Source organism: Theropithecus gelada, chromosome 13 (assembly GCF_003255815.1).
Source record: "Theropithecus gelada isolate Dixy chromosome 13, Tgel_1.0, whole genome shotgun sequence".
NCBI lineage: Eukaryota > Metazoa > Chordata > Mammalia > Primates > Cercopithecidae > Theropithecus > Theropithecus gelada.
The window spans coordinates 69,176,257-69,199,417 of NC_037681.1; the positions used below are offsets into that span (position 1 = coordinate 69,176,257).

Genomic DNA, 23,161 nt, shown 5'->3' on the forward strand with positions numbered 1-23,161 from the left:
CACTCCAAATATATAATGGTCAAAATAAATGAAGAGCTTGAGATGACATCAGTCTAATTTATCTTAAGTCATTGTGTCCTGTGGGTGATAGGCGGCAGGCAGTTATGAAGACAGGTGATAGAACTAAAGAAATTGCCAATTGGTTAACATTTTTCCATTTCTAAACCATCTTTAAATAAAATCATATACAGGGTCACACCATCCTCATGGCAGAGCAACCATGCCATCTGGATTCACATTTTTACCAGTAAAAAACTGGTAGTTGTTGAAATTAATAAGATGTGCTTGGTTTGTTCTACAGCCTCTGTCATAAAAGGTTTTACTGTTTAGGTCTCTGTTCTTCAAGTTGGTCTTTGATTGATTTTATGTAATCTTTGATGTATTTCTTGTAGGCTTCTTTTGTGAAGTTTGTTTCCTGCAAGTGATGGTTCATGACAGTATCAACATAAGTGATTAATGTGCTTTCGGTACCTTCACCCTCAGGGCCTTCTGCGGAGGCATTTCTGTCAGTGTCACCCTCTGTCCTACTGACCGTCTTCCTCCCCACCCCCCATCCCACTTACATGCACAGACCGCTTGCAATCTCCCAGATATTGTACATGTTGGAGAACAGCTCATCATGGCTAATAAGGTCCGGGTAGATAACATGATGGCGGCTGAAGGGAGACGCAGTGATGCTGGCTTAGCAGGATTCCAGAGATCAGAGTGAACATGATGCAGCTGGAGCAGTGCTTGGTGGGAAGCAGGAGTGGGTGGAAAAGGGGATTTCTATTTTTATTCCTCTGTGGTCCATAAGTATGGTTGGTATGATGTTCATTTTTTGGAATTTATTGAGATTTGCTTTATGGCTGAGCCTATGGTCGGTTGTGGAGTATGTTCCATGTGCAGATGATGGGAGTATTATTCTGTGGTCAATGGGTGGAGTATTCTATAGATGTCCATGAGGTCCAGTTGGTCAAGTTTAAATTCAGAATTCCTTTGTTAGTTTTCTGCCTCAATGATCTAATGTTTTTAGTAGGGTGTTGAAATCCCCCACTATTATCGTGTGTGTGGCTGTATAAGAGTTTTGTAGGTCTAGAAGTACTTGTTTGTGATTCTGGGTGCTCCAATTTTGGATGAGTGTATATTTAGGATAGTTAAGCCTTCTTGTTGAATTGAAGGCTTTATCATTATATAATGGCCTTCTTTGTATTTTTTTTTTATTGTTGTTGGTTTAAAGTCTGTTTTGTCTGATATAATAATAGTGACCTGTGCTCTTTTTTGTTTTCTATTTGCTTGGTGGATCACTCTTCAGCCCTTTATTTTGAGCCTATGGGTGTTATTACGTGCCTCTTGTTTTTTATACAACTTACCACTTTGTGTCTTTTTAGTGGAGTGTTTAGACCATTTACATTCAAGGTTAATATTGATATGTGAGGGTTTTTTTATTCAGATGGAGTCTTGCTCTATCACTCAGGCTGGAGTGCGGTGGCACAATCTCAGCTCACTATAACTTTTGTCTCCGGGTTCAAGACATTCTCCTGCCTCAGCTTCCTGAGTAGCTGGGACTGCAGGCAAGCATCACCACACCTGGCTAATTTTTGTATTTTTAGTAGAGACAGGGTTTCACCATGTTGCCAGGCTGATCATGAACTCCTTACCTCAAGTGATCTGCCTGCCTCGGCCTCCCATAGTGTTGGGATTACAGGCATGAGTCACTGTCTCTGACTGATACGTAAGGTTTTGATCCTATCGTGAAATTGTTAGCTGGTTGCTTTGTAGTTTCTTTTGTGTGGTTACTTTATAGGGTCTGTGTGCTTAAGTGTGTTTTCATGGTAGCTGGCATTGGTCTTTTGTTTCCATGTTTAGAGCTCCCTTAAGGAGCTCTTGTAATGGTGGTCTAGTCGTAGCTAATTCCTTTAATGCTTGCATGTCTGGAAAAGCTTTTATTTCTGCTGTGCTTATGAAACTTAACTTGGCAGGGTATGAAATTCTTGATTGGAATTTCTTTTCATTAAGAATACTGAAAATAGGCCCCTTGTCTGTCCTGGCTTGTAAGATTTCTGCTGAGACGTCTGCTTTTAGCCTAAAGGGTTTCCTTTTGTACATGATCTCACCTTTTTCTCTAGCTGCCTTTAAGATTTTTTCTTTAGAATTGACCTCGGACATTCTGGGAGGGCAGGGGCCATGAAGAGTGGGGCCAGACTGGGCACATCCATCTACAGGTCCCTCAGTGGCAGGTACAAGAACTGATGCTGAGGGAGAATCCACTGGGCAGCCACCAGGTGCCCAGAGGTGTATCTAGGCATGGAACTGGAGAACCTCCTTGCCCCAGGTTCTCTGCACAATGATGGGGGGCAGCCTAAAATTCTAATCCAGGGAAGTGAGTGCTCCAGATACCTGGAGATCTGTCTGGGCATGGAGTGGAGAGGGCCTCCCTGCATCAAGATCTCTGCATAGGAGAGGTGGGATGACTCAGGCTACTGGACCAGGCAAGCAGGTGCTATGAATACCTGGAGATCTGCCTAGGTGTGTAGCAGACAGAGCCCCCTTGCACCAGGATCTCTGCACAGGAAGGGTGGAGTGGGTCAGGCTGTTAATCAAGGTGAGTGGCTGCTCCAAAGGTCTGGACATCTGCCTGGGCATGGAGTGGAGATGACCCTGCTGCACCATGATCTCTGTCCATGAAAGATGAGTGATTCAGGCTGCTGGTTCAGGCAAGTGAGTGCCCTGAATGCCTGGATTTCTGCCTGAGGGTGGAGCAGAGGGGACCCCACTTCACCTCAATCCCAGGGGAACAGGCAGGGGTACCAAGTGATGGCACACACAGTTCAGTTTCAGATTGCCAAGCTGGCCATGGTTGCAAGTCTCATTGCCCAGGAGAAACTGCAGTGGTAGCAGCTCTCCTCCCACTCCAAGCTTGCAATAGGGAAGAGTATAATTCCAGTACCTACTTCTGAGGTGCTTTCCACCTCAGAAGTGGTGGAGGCTGTGGAGACTACTATCCTGCTCCCGAGCAGGTGCTCTAGTCTCTGGCCCAAGAGTAAAATGCTTGTATGGCCATGCAGCTGGGTTGCTTAGAACGGCTGACTTTGTACGCACCCAGATTAAAAATGGCATCCTGTGCTTGGTCCTATGTCTGGGAAAGTGTCTGCAGCTTCTTCTAGTGTTTTTCCCTCACAGTGTCTCCAGCCCTCTCCCCAGGTTAGCTTCAGGGCTTGGGAGAAAAAAAAAATTCTCCCTCAGCCTGAGTTGCTCTGATCTCCAGTGGAAAGGTGAGTCACTGAGGGAGGCTGTCTCTCTCTCTCATGTACTGGGGCTTCACTTACTTTCATCAGCCAAATGCCATCACAGTGACTGTTTGGTGGGATTCTCATCTCTGGGATTTGGAGTATCCTGCATGATTCCAGTGGATTCCCATTTTCCTTCTTGAATTAAAGCTCACACCATTGATCTTTATTTACTATTTTGTTATATCGAAATGGAGGAGGCCTGCTAACAGGCGTTAATCTGCCTTAGAAAAAAAGGCTATATTAACTCTCAACTTAAACAATGGCACAAATGCTTTTCCTTGTACTTTTTGTACTTCTGTATGCTACAGAAATGCTTTATCTTTCTATTTCACCTCATAAAATATTAAAAGGAAGTATACTTGCTAGTTGAAATTTAGTATAATTAATAATTCTTAGATTATGCAAAGGACTTTCTTATCTTAAGTGAAATATCTTTGTGGTTGTTCATGCTGTTTTTGTCTGTTGTGTTATTTTAACGGCGAGTAGCAATGGAGAATAAAGAGACCACTTGCAAGGTTTGGTGCTACTACCTTAATTCATGCTAAGATGTCTACAGTTTTACTTGTTATTCCTTTTGCATCATCAGTTCAAATGTCAACAAAACCAAATACAAATACTAAATGAGAAAAAGGCATACTTTGTCTTGGTATTATGAAAATAGTTTTGACCTTATGAACACACTGAAAATGGTCTTAGGTACCCTCAGTGGTTTGTATATTACACTCCGAGAACTGTTGTTCTGCACTTAGGGTGACTATATGTAATTTATAATCTAGTTTTGAGAGAGAGAGAAATGGGATTCTATTAATAATTACCTCAGAATAACTAACAGGTGTAAACTGGGACTGTCCTGGGCGAACTGGGACGTGTAGTCACCCTATGATTACCTTATTTCTAGGGGACTTCAAGTCAGCTTCTGTGTTTGGTCTTCATGTCACATGATCTTTTTGAAATGATACTATCAGTCATGATGGAAGGAAGGGAAGGGAAGAACAGGGACACTGAGACTTTTGTGGTGGCTTTCATATTTGAGCATTAAAACTCTTAAAATATAGGTGTTAAACTATATGTCCAATTGTTCTTCAACTTAGATGTGTTGAAAATTTCAGCAATGTGGTTGGTTCTTTAGGTGATTTGAGAGTTAGAATATTGTTTGGTCATCAGGAGACATCTTTTATGCTAATGAGTATTCACAAAGAAGAAATTCACCTGTTTCTGTATTTCATGAATCATGTAATTTTATTTGGATTGGTTCAAAGATGATCCAAGAATCACAAAACTATAACTGCCACAATGTATCAAAGGATTTTTGATGGTGAATAAGAAACAATACACTTATGAATGTGGATATTGTTATGCCATGTTAGTGTATTACAACATTCTTTAAATTATGTTTGTGGAATTGAATTCTTGCTATGTTAAAATTTATTGTTAAATTTACTATTTCTAGTGAGAACAAAGGTACAATGCACCAGAATCTCTGGGACACAGCTAAGGCAGTGTTAAGAGGGAAATTCATAGCACTAAATGCCCACATCAAAAAGTTAGAGAGATTTCAAATTAAGAATGTAACATCACAATTGAAAGAATCAGAGAAGCAAGAACAAATCAGCCCTAAAGCTAGCAGAAGACCAAAATTAGAGCGGAACTGAAGGAAATCAAGGCACAAAAAACCATTCAGAAGATTAATGAATCCAGGAGTTGGTTTTTGAAAAAATTAATAAGATAGATAGACTGCTGGCTAGACTAATAAAGAGAGAAGATCCAAATAAACACAATTAGAAATGAAGGGATGTTACCACTGACCCCACAGAAATGAAAATAACCATCAGAAACTATTGTGAAAAACACCTCTATGCACACAAACTAGAAAGCCTAGAAGAGATGAATAAATTCCTGAACACATACATCCTCCCAAGACTTAACCAGGAAGAAATTGATTCCCTGAATAGTTCCTTATTGGAACTCCAAAATTGAATCAGTAATAAATAGCCTACCAACCAAAAAAAGCCCAAGATATGATGGATAAACAGCTGAGTTCTACCTGATGTACAAAAAGAACTGCTACTATTCTTACTGAAACTATTCCAAAAAATTGAGGAGAAAGGACTCCTCCCCAACCGATTCTGTGAGGCCAGCATCATCCTGATACCAAAGCCTGGGAGAGACACAACAAAAAAGAAACCTTCAGGCCAATATTCCTGATGAACATCGCTGCAAAAATCCTTAACAAAATACTTGATACTTGTAAACCAATTTTAGCAGCACATGAAAAAGCGAATCCACCATTATCAAGTAGGCTTTATCCCTGGAATGCAAAGTTGGTTCAACACACTGAAATCAATAAATGTGATTCATTACATAAACAAAACTAAAGACAGAAACCAAGTGTTTATCTCAATATATGCAGAAAAGGCTTTAGATAAAATTCAACAGCCTTTCATGTTAAAAACTCAAGAAATTAGGTATTGAAGGAACATAACTCAAAATAATACAAGCCATCTATGACAAACCTACAGCCAACATTATACTGAATGGGGAAAAGCTGAATGCATTCCCCTTGAAAACAGCACAAGACAAGTATGCCCTCTCTCACCAGTCCTATTCAACATAGTATTGGAAGTCCTAGCTAGAGCCGTCAGGCAAGACAAAGAAATAAAGGACATCCAAATAGGAAGAGACGAAGTCAAACTGTCGCTATTTGCAGATGACATGACTCTATATGTAGAAAACTCTATAGTCTTGGCCAAAAGCTCCTTCAGGTAATAAACAACTTCAGCAAAGTTTTAGGATACAAAAATCAATGTGCAAAAGTCACTAGCATTCCTATATATCAACAATAGCCGAGCTGAGAGGCAAACCAGGAGGGCAATTCCATTGCCACAAAAAGAATAAAACACCTAGCAATACAGCTAACCAGGGAGGTGAAAGATCTTTTTTTTTTTGAGATGGAGTCTCGCTCTGTTGCCCAGGCTGGAGTGCAGTGGCCGGATTTCAGCTCACTGCAAGCTCTGCCTCCCGGGTTTACGCCATTCTCCTGCCTCAGCCTCCCAAGTAGCTGGGACTACAGGCGCCTGCCACCTCGCCCGGCTAGTTTTTTGTATTTTTTAGTAGAGACGAGGTTTCACCGTGGAAAGCTCTTTACAATGAGAATTACAAAACACTGCTCAAAGAAATCAGAGAAGACACAAAAAAATGGGAAAACATCACATGCTCATGGATAGGAAGAATCAATATTATTAAAATGGCCATACTACCCAAAACAATGTACAGATTCAATGCTATTCCTATCAAATTCCAATGAAATTATTCACAGAACTGGAAAACACTATTTTAAAATTCATATGGAACTAACAAAGAGCGTGAATAGCCGAGGCAATCCTAAACAAAAAGGACAAAGCTGGAGGCATCACATTACCTGACTTAACACTATACTACAGGGCCATGGTAACCAAAACAGCATGGTACAGGCACAAAAACAGATCCATAGACTAATGGAACAGAATAGAGAGTCAGGAAGTAAGGCTGCACATCTATAGCCATCTGACCTTTGACAAAGTCAACAAAAGTAAGCAATGGGGAAAGGACTCTCAATTCAATAAATGGTGCTGGGATAACTGGCTAGCCATATGCAGAAGACTGAAGCTGGACCCCTTTCTTATATCACATACAAAAATAAACTCAAGATGGATTAAAGACTTAAATGTAAAACCCCAAATTGTAAAAACCCTAGAAAACAACCTAGGCAATACCATCTTGGACATAGGAACGGGCAAAGATTTCATGACAAAGACACCAAAAGCAATCACAAGAAAAGCAAAAATTTACAAGTGAGATCTAATTAAACTTAAGAGTTTCTGCACAGTGAAACAAACTATCAACAGAGGAAGCAGCCTACAGAATGGGAGAAAATATTTGCAAACTATGCATCTGATAAAGGTCTAATATTCAGCATCTATAAGGAACTTAAATTTACAAGAGAAAAACAAACAGTCCCATTAAAAAGTGGGTAAAGGACACGAACAGATACTTTTCAAAAGAAGACATGCATGCAGCCAACAAGCATATGGAAAAAAGCTCAATATTACTGATCATTAGAGAAATGCAAATCAAAAATACAAGGAGATACCATCTCACACCAGTCCGAATGGCTATTGTTAAAAAGTAAAAAACTAGTAGATACTGGTGAGGTTGCAGAGAAAAGGAAATACTTATATACTGTTGGTGGGAGTGTAAATTAGTTCAGCCATTGTGGAAAACAGTATGGCAGTTCCTCAAAGAGCTAAAAGCGGAACTGCTATTTGACCCAGCAATCCCATTACTGGGTATATACTCAGAGGAATATAAAGCATTCTACCATAAAGATGCATGCGAATGTTCATTGCAGCATTTTTTCACAATAGCAAAGACAGGGAATAACCTAAATGCTCATCAGTGACAGATTGGATAAAGGGAATGTGGTACGTGTATACCATGGATACTGTGCAGCCATAAAAAAGAATGAGATCATGTCTTTTGTGGGAACACAGATGAAGCTGGAGGCTATTATCTTCAACAAACTAAAGCAGGAAAGACAACCAAATACTGCATGTTTTCACTTACAAGTGGGAGCTAGATGATGAGAACTCATGAACCCAAGGAAACAACAGACACTGGGTCTGGTTAAGGGTGGAGGGTGATAACTACTGGGTACTGGACTTAATTCCTTGGTAATGAAATAATCTGTACAACAAACCCCTGTGACATGAATTTACCTGTGCAACAAACCTTCACATGTACCCCTGAACTTAAAAGTTAAAAAAATGTAGTATTTCTAGATCATATATGTGAAGATGAAAGTTATGACACTTTTAGTTTGAGTAAAAATACATACTCATTTAAAACTTACTTTGTTATTAAAACCATCTTGAATATTAAAATTTGTTTCACATACATTTAAAGGTATATTATGAACATGTAAAAATAATTTGTTATTTTTATATGATTTATATAAGAGAGTCAGTGCTACCTTGACTTACTAAGGACAATCTAGGTGTTTTGTTATGGATTTCCAAAGTACAGTGTGGTTGATCAGAAGTTATTTTTATACGTTCAATTATATAACTTGTTAGTTTAGTATCAAAATTAAGTAGGAGCTGCATGAAACTTCATTATAAAACTGTTCAATGCTTTTATTCCAATGTCTATAAAGAAACTTTAAAAACTCTCTTATAGTCCTGTTTGATTTATTTAAATATAGAGAATTATCTTACAGGATTTATTGCAAGTATTTAAAAGAGGATGATTGTTGCTATTTTTTCTCAAGGAATTCGTTTAATTGCTTTAGACAATGTGTTAACAGATTTTTGTTTCCTCTCAGGCTATTACTTAAGCTGTAGCAGCTTAAGCTTTGCTCACTTCAGCTAATGAAGACTAATACCATTGTGTTCCTGCCAGTTCAATTCTTTCTAATTTAGCTTTTCTAAGATAATGCCTGTTAATAAGCAAAGTCATAGATGAACAGAGGATAAAAACAATTCTGTGCTTCATTAACCATCAATCTGTAGCCTTTCTTCTGTTGTCTTAACGTGGAAGGAATGGTTAGTTTAAAAAAATGTTAGCTTTTATGAGTTGTTTGTTTATGAGTTGTTTTATGTGATGGAGTGATTCTAATGTCAGGAACAGATCTTTGGGGCAATTTTCCTTAATGCAGTATGTGAAAAACAAGCCATAATAAATATTACATTAACACATAAACATGCTAAAGTTTGTGTTTTTATTAAAGATGAGGGAAAATGACATTCTAACCACCATATTTAGTCACGTTTAGGTAAAATGAACCTTGAGTATCTAAGGTATATGATTACATTGATCAACTAAGATCCCTCTACTGTAGTTACTATTTTTTCTTTACACTTATTTTTAAATGATAGTTTACATTTACAACTAGCTGGTCAGTCTTTGAGATGTATTATAAATGAAAGGCTGGTTAGCACAGAAAAACTGGTAGATAATAAAGGAAAGATATATGGGATTGTAGCTCTAATGTAGGTCGAGTTGTCAATCTGGGGATTTGTTTTTAGCAGTTGTACCTGTTTTACTGCAGAGACTTGAGGAGACATGTTCTTATTCTTTTGTTCCTAAAACTATTCAGGTGTGCTTGCTTACTTGCCCAAAGTACTGTAAATAACTTTTCATAAAATAATGAATTGGAATTTATTTTGAACCTATACAATTTAGAATGGGTTTATGTTGGGTTACAAATTTATGCTCAATATGATAGTCTCTTGGAAATGTGCCTCTTTAATAAATACTACTTTTTCTCTCCAGTGAAGGGTTGTAAGAGAGATTTAGTGCTACCTTGACTTACTTAGGATAATCTAGGTGTTTTGTTATGGATTTCCAAAGTACAGTATGGTTGATTACAATGAGATATTTTCTTTTGGCACTTAAAGGAGTTTATTTGTAAAGTCTTTATCTGAAGTTGTTGCAAAAAATATAATTACTTTTTACCTCACTTGGAATCAGGAAGTTTAGAATTCACCATGGTTTAACCTGTTAGTGATAGAAAATATTTTTTAAAAATAAGCTATATTTAGTGATTTTATTAAATTGGTAAATTCTAATGAACGCATATTTATTTTGTTTTCTATGCAGCATCATTAGTTATTCCTGCTGGTAGAACTCTTCCAAGTTTTACTACAGCAGAACTGGTATGTAGCTTACTTAAAATATATTTTAAAAGATATGCCCCACTGTTAGTGAGTGGTGGCAAAATGCTGAACGTAGATGTAATTTCTTACCCTCCAGCTGAAAGTGAAAAAATGTGGCTGGGCGCGGTGGCTCATGCTTGTAATCCCAACACTTTGGGAGGCTGAGGCAGGTGGATCACATGAGATCAGGAGTTTGAGACCAGCTTGGCCAACTGGCGAAACCCTGTCTCTACTAAAAAGTACAAAAATTAGCCGGGCCTAGTGGCGGGCACCTATAATCCCAGCTACTCAGGAGGCTGAGGCATGAGAATCGCTTGAACCTGGGAGGTGGAGGTTGCAGTGAGCCGAGATCATGCCATTGCACTCCAGCCTGGGTGACAAGAGCGAAATTCTGTCTCAAAGGAAAAAAAAAAAAAAAAAAAAAAAGAAAAGATGTGGTAAAGAGTGGGGCGACAGAATAACATCTATAGCATAGATGAAATAAAACTCAGAAGTTTCAGAATTGACATTTTCTTGCCAAGTTTTCCTGTGTTTCAGAGAGGTCATTAGCATCTTCCAAGACTATACCTACAAGGTTAGGAAATGTCTGAAGTTATGTTGTATGAGGTTTTAATACACTGTATAATGTTATATCCTTGTTACATCCTAAATAGATAATTTTGAGTTTTTTTTTTTTCTGATTTTTTTTCCCTTCCAGAATGGAGCAACATCATAGTTTTTACTTTAATTAAACTGGAATATTTTTGTCATTTTGTACCTTTGTGAAGTACAGCTTGTTAATATTTTTCCCCTTAGTACTTGGAGGCAGAGGATAAATGTACATGTTAACATAGAAAACCAAGTAGTTTTTCAGGTGGAGAAGAATAGCAGCTTTTCACTTTTATCTTTCTTCCGTAGTACTGAGAGTATATACTAACTGTTTTTAATTTTCTTTCTGCCCATAGGTTGCCTTTCTAGGGCAAATGCTTAGTGGGCTAGTTATTTCCATTTCTTCACTAAGAACAGCCAAAACCACACACCTTAATAGGATTTTTGGAAAGAATGGTGCTGCTTTTGATAGGAGACCAATGAAGAAATACCTTTGCCTTTGGAATTCAAGGAAATATTTTTTCCTGTTTAAATAAATAATAAGCTTATATTAATAAAAAGTAAAAATAGGCTGAGCACAGTGGCTCACACCTGTAATCTCAGTGTTTTGGGAGACTGAGGTACTGGGCACCATAGCAAGACCATATCGCTACAGTTTTTTTTTTTTTTGAGACAGAGTCTCACTCTGTCATCCAAGGCTAGAGTGCGGTGGCATGATCTTGGCTCACTGCAACCTCTGCCTCCCAGGTTCAGGTGATTCTTCTGCTTCAGCCTCCTGAGTAGCTGAGATTACAGATGCCTACCACCACGCCCAACTAATTTTTTGTATTTTAGTTGAGACGGGGTTTCACCATGTTGGCCAGGGTGGTCACAAACTCCTGACCTCAAGTGATCCACCCGCCTTGACCTCCCAAAGTGCTGGGATTACAGGTGTGAGCCACCATGCCCGGCCTGTACAAAATTTTTTTAAAAAAATTAGCTGAGCGTGCTGGTGTGTGCTTGTAGTCCTGGCTACTTGAGAGGCTGAGGCAGGAGGATCACTTGAGCCTAGGAATTGGAGGTTACAGTGAGTTATGACTGCACCACTGCTCTTCAGCCTGGGCCACAGAATGAAACCCTGTCTCTTAAAAGTAAAAAAGCAAAACATTTATAAATAAAAGAAAGAGCTCTGTAGTCTTATACTCCAAGAATAAACGTTTTAACTGTTTGATGTTTATCCATCCAGACTTCTTTCATGAAAGCTATATTAGTTTTCAGGGTAAAAAGTATGAATACTCTTTTTACTGTTTCTGTAATTTCTGTTTTCTAATTTAGTAATACAGACGTACTGCTTTCAATTTCAGTTAGTACACATTGGCCTTAGTGGATGTAACACAGTTTAATTAACAAACTTTTGTTGGTGAACATTTAAATTATTTCCAGCATTTTTCTAATATAGTATTCCATTGGTTATGCTTGTATATATTTCTGCGTGTTTGTGTGATAATCAGGACACATTTCTAAAAGTAGAATTCCTGGGTCAAAGGTCATATGTATTTTCAATTTTGGTAAATATATTGCAAAAATTACCCTCCAAAAGGATTGTACCAATATACATTCATACAAACAGTGGTTTGAGAAAACCAATTTTTATCACATTCTCAACAACACTGGATGTTATCAATCTTTCAAATTTTTGCAGATCTGAGAATCAATGGCCTTGCAAAGCTATGTCTTGGGCAAGTTTTTTGAGTCAATGTTTATACTGTTCATTAGGACTTACTGACTTCTTTGCTAGTAACTGTAGAATAGGATTCCTCTTGATCCTTAATGGGATGATCAATATCGAAAAACTGTTTTATTCAAAGAACTCAGCCCTAATGTTAAATGTTAAGTATTGTCAAACTATTGTCCACAATCAGATTTTTTGACTCCCTATGAGATCAGGGAAAAAAAGATACAAGTAAAGTCCTTTTCTAACTTTCTGATATAAATTTCTTATATCTAGGGTACTTCAAACTCCAGTGCAAACTTTACTTTTCCTGGTTATCCCATTCATGTACCAGCAGGTGTGACACTACAGACTGTATCTGGTGAGAGTATATTCTAAGAATATTTTTGTTTTTAGCATTGGTACTATTTTTTGGATGTTAAGCTTCATGATTTTTTAATAGATTATATACCAGAAGTTATAAGAACTTTTAATAAAATAGATTTTAGAAGTAATGATAAATGGTGGTTTTTATTGTTATGGAGACAGTCTACCATAAAAGACATTGTACTAGGCCTGTCCTGTATTTCCTTCCCAGTTCTCTTTCCCAACGTTGTATAGGGGTTCTTTGTATGTATTTTTTCTAATTCAAGTCAGTTATCTAAATTTTAACAAATACAAAATATTTTACCTGCATTCCTGCTAGCTCTAATTACGGACTAAAGATTAGGTTGATCCACCTTTGTCCCCTTTCTTAGTAGAGATTGCATGGTTTGATAGAACAAACAACAGTTTTGAGGTTAACCAGTCTCTGCTTTTCAGAGCACCATCTCTTGATTTTGAAGAGGATCATACCTCTTCTTTGGGTTGTTGTAAAGTTTAAGTAAAGCACCTAACTCAGTGCTCAAAAATAAGTTCTTTATTTTTTTTCTTTTTTTTGAGATGGAGTCTCGCTCTGTCGCCCAGGCTGGAGTGCAGTGACTTGATCTCGGCTCACTGCAAGCTCCGCCTCCCGGGTTCACGCCATTCTCCTGCCTCAGCCTCCTAAGTAGCTGGGACTACAGGTGCCCGCCACCATGCCCGTCTAATTTTTTGTATTTTTAGTACAGACGGGGTTTTGCCATGTTAGCCAGGAGGTTCTCGATCTCCAGACCTTGTGATCCAGCCGCCTAGGCCTCCCAAAGTGCTGTGATTACAGGCATGAGCCACTGCGCCCAGCCTTTTTTTTTCTTTTGTAGTGTTATTGTAAAGGAAGAAAGGAGAAGAAATTTGATTACTTTTGAAATCATTAAACTCTCTTTTGGATAGCATTTTCTTGTTATATGGCATTTTAAATACATGAAGTTATATTTTACATGATTATGTTTGTTAAAATCCAGTTTTTGGTTGATAACATTAATTTATCGAACAATGGAAGAGGTTCATGGATTAAATATTGGTGGCCTTTTTGTATCTCAGAGTGTGACATATAAACAGTTGTGGGAGAAGTCTGGAATTAAAGCTAAACATACATAATTAAAAAAATAAGAATTTATATATTGATTGTAGAAAATCCAAAAATGTCTGAAGAATAAAAGAAAAACCCCTAGAGATAACCACCATTAACATATCAGTATATTTTTTTCCAGCCTGTTGTGGATGAGATTTTTTTTGTGATTGTTGTCAAAGGAAATTTTAATTCTATTATACTTACAAGATTGTTTCCTCCTTTTTAAGGTCACCTTTATAAAGTCAATGTACCAATTATGGTGACACAGACTTCTGGAAGAGCAGGTATTCTTCAGCATCCAATTCAGCAAGTATTTCAACAGCTTGGCCAGCCTTCAGTAATACAAACTAGTGTTCCACAATTAAATCCATGCTCTCTTCAAGCAACTACTGAGAAATCACAGAGAATTGAAACTGTGCTACAGCAACCCACAGTTCTACCTTCTGGGCCAGTAGATAGGAAACACTTAGAAAATGCCACCAGTGATATACTTGTATCTCCTGGAAATGAGCATAAAATCGTGCCTGAAGCTTTGTTACATCATCAGGAAAGTTCTCAGTATGTCAATCTTCCAGGTGTTGTATTTTCTCCACAGGTCTCTCAAACAAATCCTAATGTGGAGTCAGTGCTCAGTGGTTCAGCTAGCATGACTCAAAATCTGCATGATGAGTCCCTCTCCACAAGCCCTCCTGGGGCTCTCCACCAGCACGTGACTGATATTCAGCTTCATATTCTTAAAAATGGGATGTATGGATGTGAATCTGTAAAGCAACCAAGAAATACAGAGGAACCCAGCAACATACCTGTATCAGAGAAGGTATAGTTCTGTGTCCAACTTCTTGGTATCAGGACAGACAGTGGCCAGTGATTGGATATCCTGAGTATTTTCAAGCTATAATGTTAATCAGAATTATATATATTTTGTTTTGTTTTTTCCTTTAGAAGATTATTTCTTTTTTCTATTGATTAAAAAAATTTTTAATTGTGATAAATACACATAACATAAAATTTACCAACTTAACCATTTCTAAATGTACAGATCAGTAGTGTTATATGCATCCACATGTGGTACAACCAAGAAGATTGTATCTTTATTGTTGTTTTTAATATAACCATCAGTTCTTAAAATATTCATGCTTAGCATTTCTAAAGTTTTCGTTTCAATAGATGAATTAGAATACTTCTTTAGAGAAAATGCATTTGTTTTAAAAGGTAATCTATTTACCAGTCTCTTACATTGGGAAACTTGTTTTTTGTCTGCAGATAAAAATTAAAAGACCCAGAAATCCATACCAGTAGTTTATGGAATGTTTTGAGATAATTAATTATCAAATGTAATATACAAAAGAAGCCACAAAGTATTTTTTTTTCCTGCTCTACCTAATTTTTCTGAATTCTTATATGGAAACTTTTCCCTACATGAGGGATTATGTTGCTAGTAATTTTGTTTCTCCCTGCCTACTAAAGGACTAGTTTTACTTAATTTCTTTTGGTATTGAAACTACAAAAAATTAGCTTATAGTTAACTTTTGATACCAAAAATAGGTCTGAATTATTAATTTTCAAGGAATTAATAGTAATGGCAGAAAGATTCTTGGATAATTTTGGATTATAAAAATTAAAAAAATTACATTCTTTTTACAAAGATGAAATACATCTTGTGGCTAATTCTAATTATACAATTTAGGACATGTGAAAAATACTTAAAGGTTTTTGCTCCAGCTAATGGTTTAGCCATCATCCAGAGCCACTGTACAAGTCTGTAGCAATGGATAGTTAAGCACCACCTTAATATTTTATCTTCAAGATATTTAAATTTTGCTACTTAGGAAAAGATATAGGGCATAGTGAAAGCCCATAAACAAAGAAAATGATGATCAGAAACTATTTGACCTGTTTTATAATGTTTCAGATATTTAATGAAACCTGTTCAAGATCTCTGAGCAAATCTGTTGTTAGTTTTGCTGTAAGTGTTCATATTAAAATGTTTTATTGACTTTTTAAATTTTTTTTTACATAATATATAACATTTAGTAAATAAATGTAGGCTAAACTAATAATTATGAAACATTTGGTTTTGAGGTAAAACTAACTACAAATGTAAAATGTTTGTTTTCATCACTACTACTTTTGGAGGCACTTTTTGCCTGGATTCTGTGTGAACTTTGCAGACGTTTGGTGTGATGAGTCAAGGACTTATTCTACTGTTATGTGTTGTATGTCATCATGCCCTTTTTCTGATATGGGGAAATAGATTAGTTAAGGGATATTAATCAAGGATTGATTAGGGGTAGTGGTTGAGAACATAAGCTTTGAAACCACAGTAGGTTCAAATTCTAGGTTCACTACTTGCAAGCAAACTGTGTAACATTGCTCACTGAAATTCAGTTTTAGTCTTTAAATTGGCCCTAATACCAACCTTGTAACTTTGAGAATTATCAGAGATAATATATATTGAGTATTTAAAGCTTCTGGCACCATAGTAAGCTTTAGATTAGTGCTATTATGCTCTATGAGCTTGTAATATATTGGGTAACTTTTCATGTAACTTGTTAGTTTTAAAAAAGGTCTATATCTAAAACACAAAAATATAAACATATGAGAGTATATATAAAATGCTGATTGATTTATTGTAAGTTACCTTTGAGACAGTAAGCAGTTTGGTAAGTTTATGCTGAACTAATTTTCAAAGACTTTACAAGTAGTTTTTCTTTTTATAAGTAGCTTAAAGCAAGTTGTAATCAACTCTACTCATTTACTTTTCCTATGTTGTAAACTACTGGAGAGCTTTTGGATCTATAGGTTTAAGAAGTAAGGATCTATGTGGGTTTAACATTCTGTTTCACAAAATATATTCTTGATAACTTTTGATTCTGCCCCTTGTAACTTCTGTTCTATTTCCTTTGTCTGAATTTGACTCTTCTGGGTACTTTAAAGATGGAATCATACAATGTTTGCCCTTTCGTGACTATCTTATTTCACTTAGCATAATGTTTTCAAGGTTAGTCCATATTGTAACATGCGTCAGAATTTCATTCCTTTTTAAGGCTGAATTATGTGAGTTTGATAATTTTTAAATTTTGTAAATATTCCTGGAATCTGTTTCTTCTTCTCCACTCCTAGTGCCATTGCCCTAATTGTTTCTCATGTGGGATAATTTTATCTGACTAATTTATCAGTGTGTAGTCTCTTCTACCTCTTACTCTGCTCCTGCCAATCCATCCGTCCTAGAGGTCAAAGGCCTAGGCTTCAGGGATCAGAATTGTTTTGAATCCCTTCTCTATTCCTTAATAATTATATGACTTAGAGAAGTTACTCATTTGTAAAATAAAGATAATAGTATCTACCATATAATTGTGGTAGGATTAGTTAAGACAATCAATGAAAAGTGCTCAGCAGCACACTGGCACCGTGGTAAATGCTCAGTGCATGTTAGCACTCTTTTCCTGGTGGCTTCCAGAGATCTGTCCCAAATGCAGCCTGATTGTGTCTTTCTCCACTTAACACATCACTGACTGCCCTTCACCTATAATAAATAAACTTCAGGCACCTTAATATACATACACAAAGCATATTACACGTTCTTTCTCTGCCAAAGTTTCCTATTTATTCTTCCTTCCTCACATGAATATTCTTGATTGGGAACTGGTAACCGTGAGTGATTCTTGGTTTTTAACCTTGTTGTTTCCTACTTTTCTTTTTGCTTTTGTCATCCCCCCTATTTGATGCCTAGAGTTTCTTCCCACCATCCTTTCCTCTGGTTAATTCCTGCTTATTCATTACTTCCTTCAGAAATCTTCAGTACTTCTCCACCTAATTTTTCCTTCATTATTAAATTGAATGTAGCTCTTCTGTTTTGTCGCCTGAAGCATGTCTGTCATAATGTAGTTCAAAGATATATTGATATGTTTTCTTTGCATTGACAGGTACATTTATCTTTGTATATGCAGTAATCTAAGAATATATACACACTTGTGTGTACTAGAGTGTAAGCTTTTAAGGATGGGATCTAGAATTAGTTTATTTGGCTCAGTAGTTCTCAATCCTGGCTGAATGATAAAATCACTGGGCCATTAAAAGAAAGTGCACATCTACCCCAAGAGATTTAAATCTAATTGATCTGGAATGGGGTTCAGTCATCAATATTTAAGAGCTTCTGAAGTGATTGTAATATATAGTCAAGGCTAAGAACCACTGATGTAGCTCAAAATCTCAAAATCAATGTATGAGTGAAAAATGGAGTGAGAGGATAAGAGAATATATAACTCCTAAGTGAGAGTTTTCATTTTTCTTCTAAGTCCGCACGTATTCCTCTAAAAGATAAAATGTCCTATCAATAATTATTTGACTTTATAATTCATTTAAATTGAGTAAATACTTTTTGAGTCTCTGTATGCCATTATGAAATTAATATATCAAAGTCAGAGATATTTAAACCAGATATGTGACTTTTCTTCATTATAAGAAGAAAGCCAATTTAACAAAATAATTTTTTATATCTGTCAAAATATATTAAGATATATTTCATTCCAAATAAGAGTGAAGTAGCATGGGATGCTACTGTACATGGTCAGGTAATATATAATTATCATTGTTACTATATTGTAATAGATTAAATTCCTGTTAAGAATAAAAGAAAATATGCGCTGCCATTACAATTATAGGCCACTGAATTTGACATAATTTAGGCTGAAAATGTGAAAAGAATGTGTATTGTAGCTTAGGCTTATCTTGTTTTATATTTATCCCCACATATGGGTATAAAGTTCTGCAAATTTTTGCTAGCCATTGGAAAAATATGGTTCTTTCATTGGAGGGAAGCTTAAATGGCAAAGACTGGAAGCTGGATTTGGCAAACAAAGCTTTATCATGAAGCATCCTATTTACTTGCTTATTATACTACCCAGTCATGGAAGCCACATACAATCAAAGACACCATGGTTAAGCTGAGAATATTGGACATTATTGAGCTGGTTTGTTTTAGAGCAGAGAAAAAAAACGGAAGCATTTCCTCTGTCAGATGACATCATCTGCATTAGAATTGTTGACATTTCTTTCAGGTTTGGCTGGAATTCATAGAAGTATCAGCAGCGACTTTCCTTTAACATTCAACAGGCTAAAAATACCGATGTTTCTTAGGGCTGCCAACATCTGATTTTAATCATTATTTGTACATTGATACCATCAAAGAATTTTTATGTTGTGAGCTCTTTTTTTTTAAATTGGAAACTGACATCTTTCTAATAATGAAAAGTTTGGCTAGTAAAATTTGGTACTCTGCACCATTGGAGCTCCCGAGATGCTTGGCAAACATGGTTTTGCTGCTTTAGTAAAGAAAGCGTTGCTGTCTATTTCAGCACATGGCATGCATTAGTGCTAAGACACGCCAATAATTCTAAAAGAAGTCTCATCTGCTGACATAAAACTCAAATATATTAGAGCCATGGTTTTGAATTATTGTGTTTCCCAAGACATTTATCAAACAATGTAGGCAGAATATTAAATTCTTCATGCAGAATTTTTCTGGCTGTTGAAAGGACAATGCTTGAAAGGACCCTTGCTTGATCCTTGGGGAGACATTTACTATTTTTGAGAGGGAGCAAAAGCCCCCTCATAACAATTTGACCTAGAGGAGTTCACTGATGATCTATGTGGTGGATGTTTGGCTATATGAAAGACTTAAATCTTTTCATGGTCCTGCGGTATCAATTATGGATGTTGCTGCACAACTCCTGGCTATTTTGGTCAAATTACCACTTCAGAAGAGATTGGAGTCAGATAATCGTGAATTTTTCAATACCTGGTGGAAGTGCTTCTGAAGAAAAAAGTTGAGAATGATAACTCTTTTGCTGTTATTGAAATTAAATTTAGATTTGTAATTTTAATCCTCTCCCAGAGTAAAGAGGGCCTCACTGATTGAAGGAAGATGGTATGAGGCTACATAAATTCAACTAGAAGAGTCCTAAAATCTTCAGTATTCCTTTATAAGCTTATGCTCATCTGGCAAAGTAACACAGAAGCTCTGCTTCATTTTTCAACAAAAGATCTTATGGTTTAAGGTTTTCAGTACTTGTTGCTATTAAAATGAAAAGCCAGGCTGGGCATGGTGGCTCCTGCCTGTAATCCCAGCACTTTGGGAGGCCAAGGTGGGCGGATCACTTGAGGTTAGGAGTTCGAGACCAGCCTGGTCAATGTGGCGAAACCTCGTTTCTACTAAAAATACAAAAATTAGCAGAGTGTGGTGGCAGGCACCTGTAATCCCAGCTGCTCGGGAGCTGGGGCAAGAGAATCACTTGAACCTGGGAGGCGGAGGTTGTGGTGAGCTAAGATCGTGCCACTGCGCTCCAGCCTGGGCAACAGAGCGAGACTCCATCTCAAACAAACAAACAAAAAAACCAATTTCAATGTGTGGTTTAGGCCTAGGAAAAATCTTATACTAATTGACTTTTTTATTATTATTTTTTATATATTTTTGAGATGGAGTCTCACTTCGTCACCCAGGCTGGAGTGCAGTAGTGCGATCTTGGCTCACTGCGACCCTCGCCTCCCAGGTTCAAGAGATTCTCCTGCCTCAGCCTCTCAAGTAGCTGGGAGTACAGGCCTACACCACCATGTCCAGCTAATTTTTGTTTTTTTGGTAGACACGGGGGTTTCACCATGTTGACCAGGCTGGTCTCAAACTAACTGGCTTTAAAATAACTCAAATTTAAAGAGGCATGATATATATACAATAAAATTCATCTTTTAAAAGGTAGTTTTTAGATGTACCATATGAATTTTGACAAACTGAAATTATACAACCCTACCTGAGATAGAGAACATTTTCATTACCTCAGAGTTTCCTCACATGCCTTTGTAGTCAATACCTTCCTTTAGCCCCCAGTTCCTGGCGGTCACTCACTGATCTGTTTTCTTTTGGGATAGGTTTACGGTTTCCAGAACGTTAGACACAATCATGCAGCTTGTATTTTCAGCACAATACATTGGAGATTCATCCATGTTGTTGCGTGTATGAGTACATTCCATTGTATGGTTATACCACATTTACTTACCAGTTTGACATTTGGGTTGTTTCCAGTTTTTGGTGTTTGTGAATAAAGCCCCTGAAAGGGCCAGGCGCTGGGTAATCCCAGCACTTTAGGCAACTGAGATGGTTGAATTACTTGACGTCAGGAATTGGAGATCAGCCTGGCCAATATGGCGGAACCCCATCTCTACTAAAAATACGAAAATTAGCTGGGCATGGTGGTACACGCCTGTAATCCCAGCTACTTGGGAGGCTGAGGCAGGAGAGATAATTGCTTGAACCCAGTGAGCTGATATCATGCCACTGCACTCTAGCCTGGGAGACAGAGTGAGACTCTGTCTCAAAAAATAAACAAACAAACAAAAAACAAACAAACAAAAAAAAACCTAAAAACATTTATGTGTAGGTTTTGTATGTGTAAATACCTAGGAGTGGGGTTGTTAGATAAGATGATAAATGTATGCTTATGAGAAACAGTCAAACTCATTTCCAAGGTGGCTGTATTTCCACCAGCAATGTATGGTGGAATTTTGCATTTCTACCAGCAATGTATAAGATTTGTTGTTGGTACACCACATCCTCGGTAGTTAATGCTATCTTTTGGTAAGGAGAAGTTTTTAATTTTGATGAAGTCCAGTTTATTATTTTTATCTTTTGTTTTCTTTTTCATGTGTCTTATCAAAGGCTGCAGAGATTTTCTTATACTTCTAAATATTGTATAGTTACAGATTTTACATTTAGGCCTGTTGCCCAGGCTGGAGTGCAGTGGCATGATCTCAGCTCATTGGGTTCAAGCGATTCTCCTGTCTCAGTCTCCCGAGAAGCTGGGATTACAGATGCCCACTGCCATGCCTGGCTAATTTTTTGTATTTTTAGTAGAGGCAGGGTTTCACCATATTGGTTGGGCTGGCCTTGAACTCCTGACCTTAGGTGATCCACCTGCCTCAGCCTCCCAAAGTGCTGGGGAAACAGGCATGAGCCACCGTGCCTGGCTGGCTCATTTTTTTTTACATATGGATATTCAATTGTTTCACCATCGTTTGTTAAAAAGACTGCCCTGTCTCACTGAATTAGCTCTCTGTGCACATTAAGTATCTAAAGCACTTCACCTTTAGTGAAAAGTATTACATCTGTGTTGGTTTATTACTGAAGGTTCATTCTGTTTTATTAATTCACGTGACTATCTTTTTGCTAGTACCACACTGTCTTGATTATGGCAACTTTATAGTAAATCAGAGAGTGTGAATTTCTCAAATTTGTTCTTTTTTCCAAATTGTTTGGGCTATTCTAATTCCTTTGTATTTCCATATAAATGTTAGGATGTGCTTGTCAGTTTCTAAAAAGAAAAGTTGCTAAGACTGCTTTGGGTTGTGTTGAATCGGTAGATCAGTAAGGGGAAGTGATGTCTTCACAATATTGAGTCTTCCAATTCAGGGGCATAAGTTTTTTTTTTTTTTTTTTTTTTTTTTTTAATTTAGGTTTTTGACTTCTCTTACTAATGTTTTCTAGTTTTTAGCATATGTATATTTTATATATTCTGTTATATTTTTATCTAAATATTTCATGGTTTTTGGTGCTATTATAAATAGTACCTAAAAATGCCATCAAGAACTTTTTTTTTTCCTTCATTTTGTTTTTATTATAGCATGTTTGCTTAATTTACAGCAAGCAGAAAATAAGCTGGGTCTTGTTTTGATCCAAACATTGATGTTTTAAAGGTTATATACAATATTTGTTAAAAAGAACATAAAAATACCTTTTTAGAAGCCTCTATAAGAAAGAAAATATAAAGTTTAATCCCACAACTTTCCTCTTTGCTAGAACTGCAAACTACTGCTACAGTTTTAAATAGACTTTTTGTTGTTTAAACTATACATCCAGGAAAATCTAAAAAAATTAAAGAAATATGCATATAAATGATTGCATAGCAGAACATGAACATTAACTGCAAACAGTAAAGAAATGAAAGTTAGAAATACTATCAAATATGCGAACGTTCTAGAATCAATCCTTTAAACACATTCCACAAACAGTATTTAAAATCCATCATTGTATTTTTTACAGGCAAAGCCTAGATTACTAAAACCAAAATTGAAAAAAGTAATCCTATAAAAGGAATTGTTTCTCCGTAATTCTTACTTATATCTGTAAGCAAGCAATCTGAGATTTTTAAAGATGCTAGCTTTTTATTCTGAAATGAAATTGGACATGTCAAGTCACTTTTGTCCCCAAAACGATCTTTCAGAGAAATACTAGAAATTATAAATGGTTAAGGGTATTACTTCATTTTTAGTCAGGTACTACACTGATAATCGAAAGCTCAGAAGACGTGACTTTTGCTTACAACTGGCTAATCCTTTTTCCCAAATTATTTTAAATTTTATGGCACCACAGAATCACCTA

General features: G+C 36.7%; 1 protein-coding gene and 1 pseudogene across 2 annotated transcripts in view; one reads left to right on the forward strand and one right to left on the reverse strand.

Annotated features, from left to right (window-relative positions):
- The window catches only part of GTF2A1L (general transcription factor IIA subunit 1 like), a 72,763-nt gene that overhangs the window by 18,903 nt on the left and 30,699 nt on the right, over window positions 1-23,161 (forward strand). For both annotated transcript variants that reach the window (XM_025354276.1, XM_025354277.1), the window contains 3 exons: window positions 9,909-9,964; window positions 12,540-12,624; window positions 13,959-14,548. In XM_025354276.1, the coding sequence (XP_025210061.1) occupies window positions 9,909-9,964; window positions 12,540-12,624; window positions 13,959-14,548 (731 nt within the window). The remainder of the gene's footprint in view (window positions 1-9,908; window positions 9,965-12,539; window positions 12,625-13,958; window positions 14,549-23,161) is intronic.
- On the reverse strand, window positions 144-9,798 carry LOC112605275 (annotated as a pseudogene).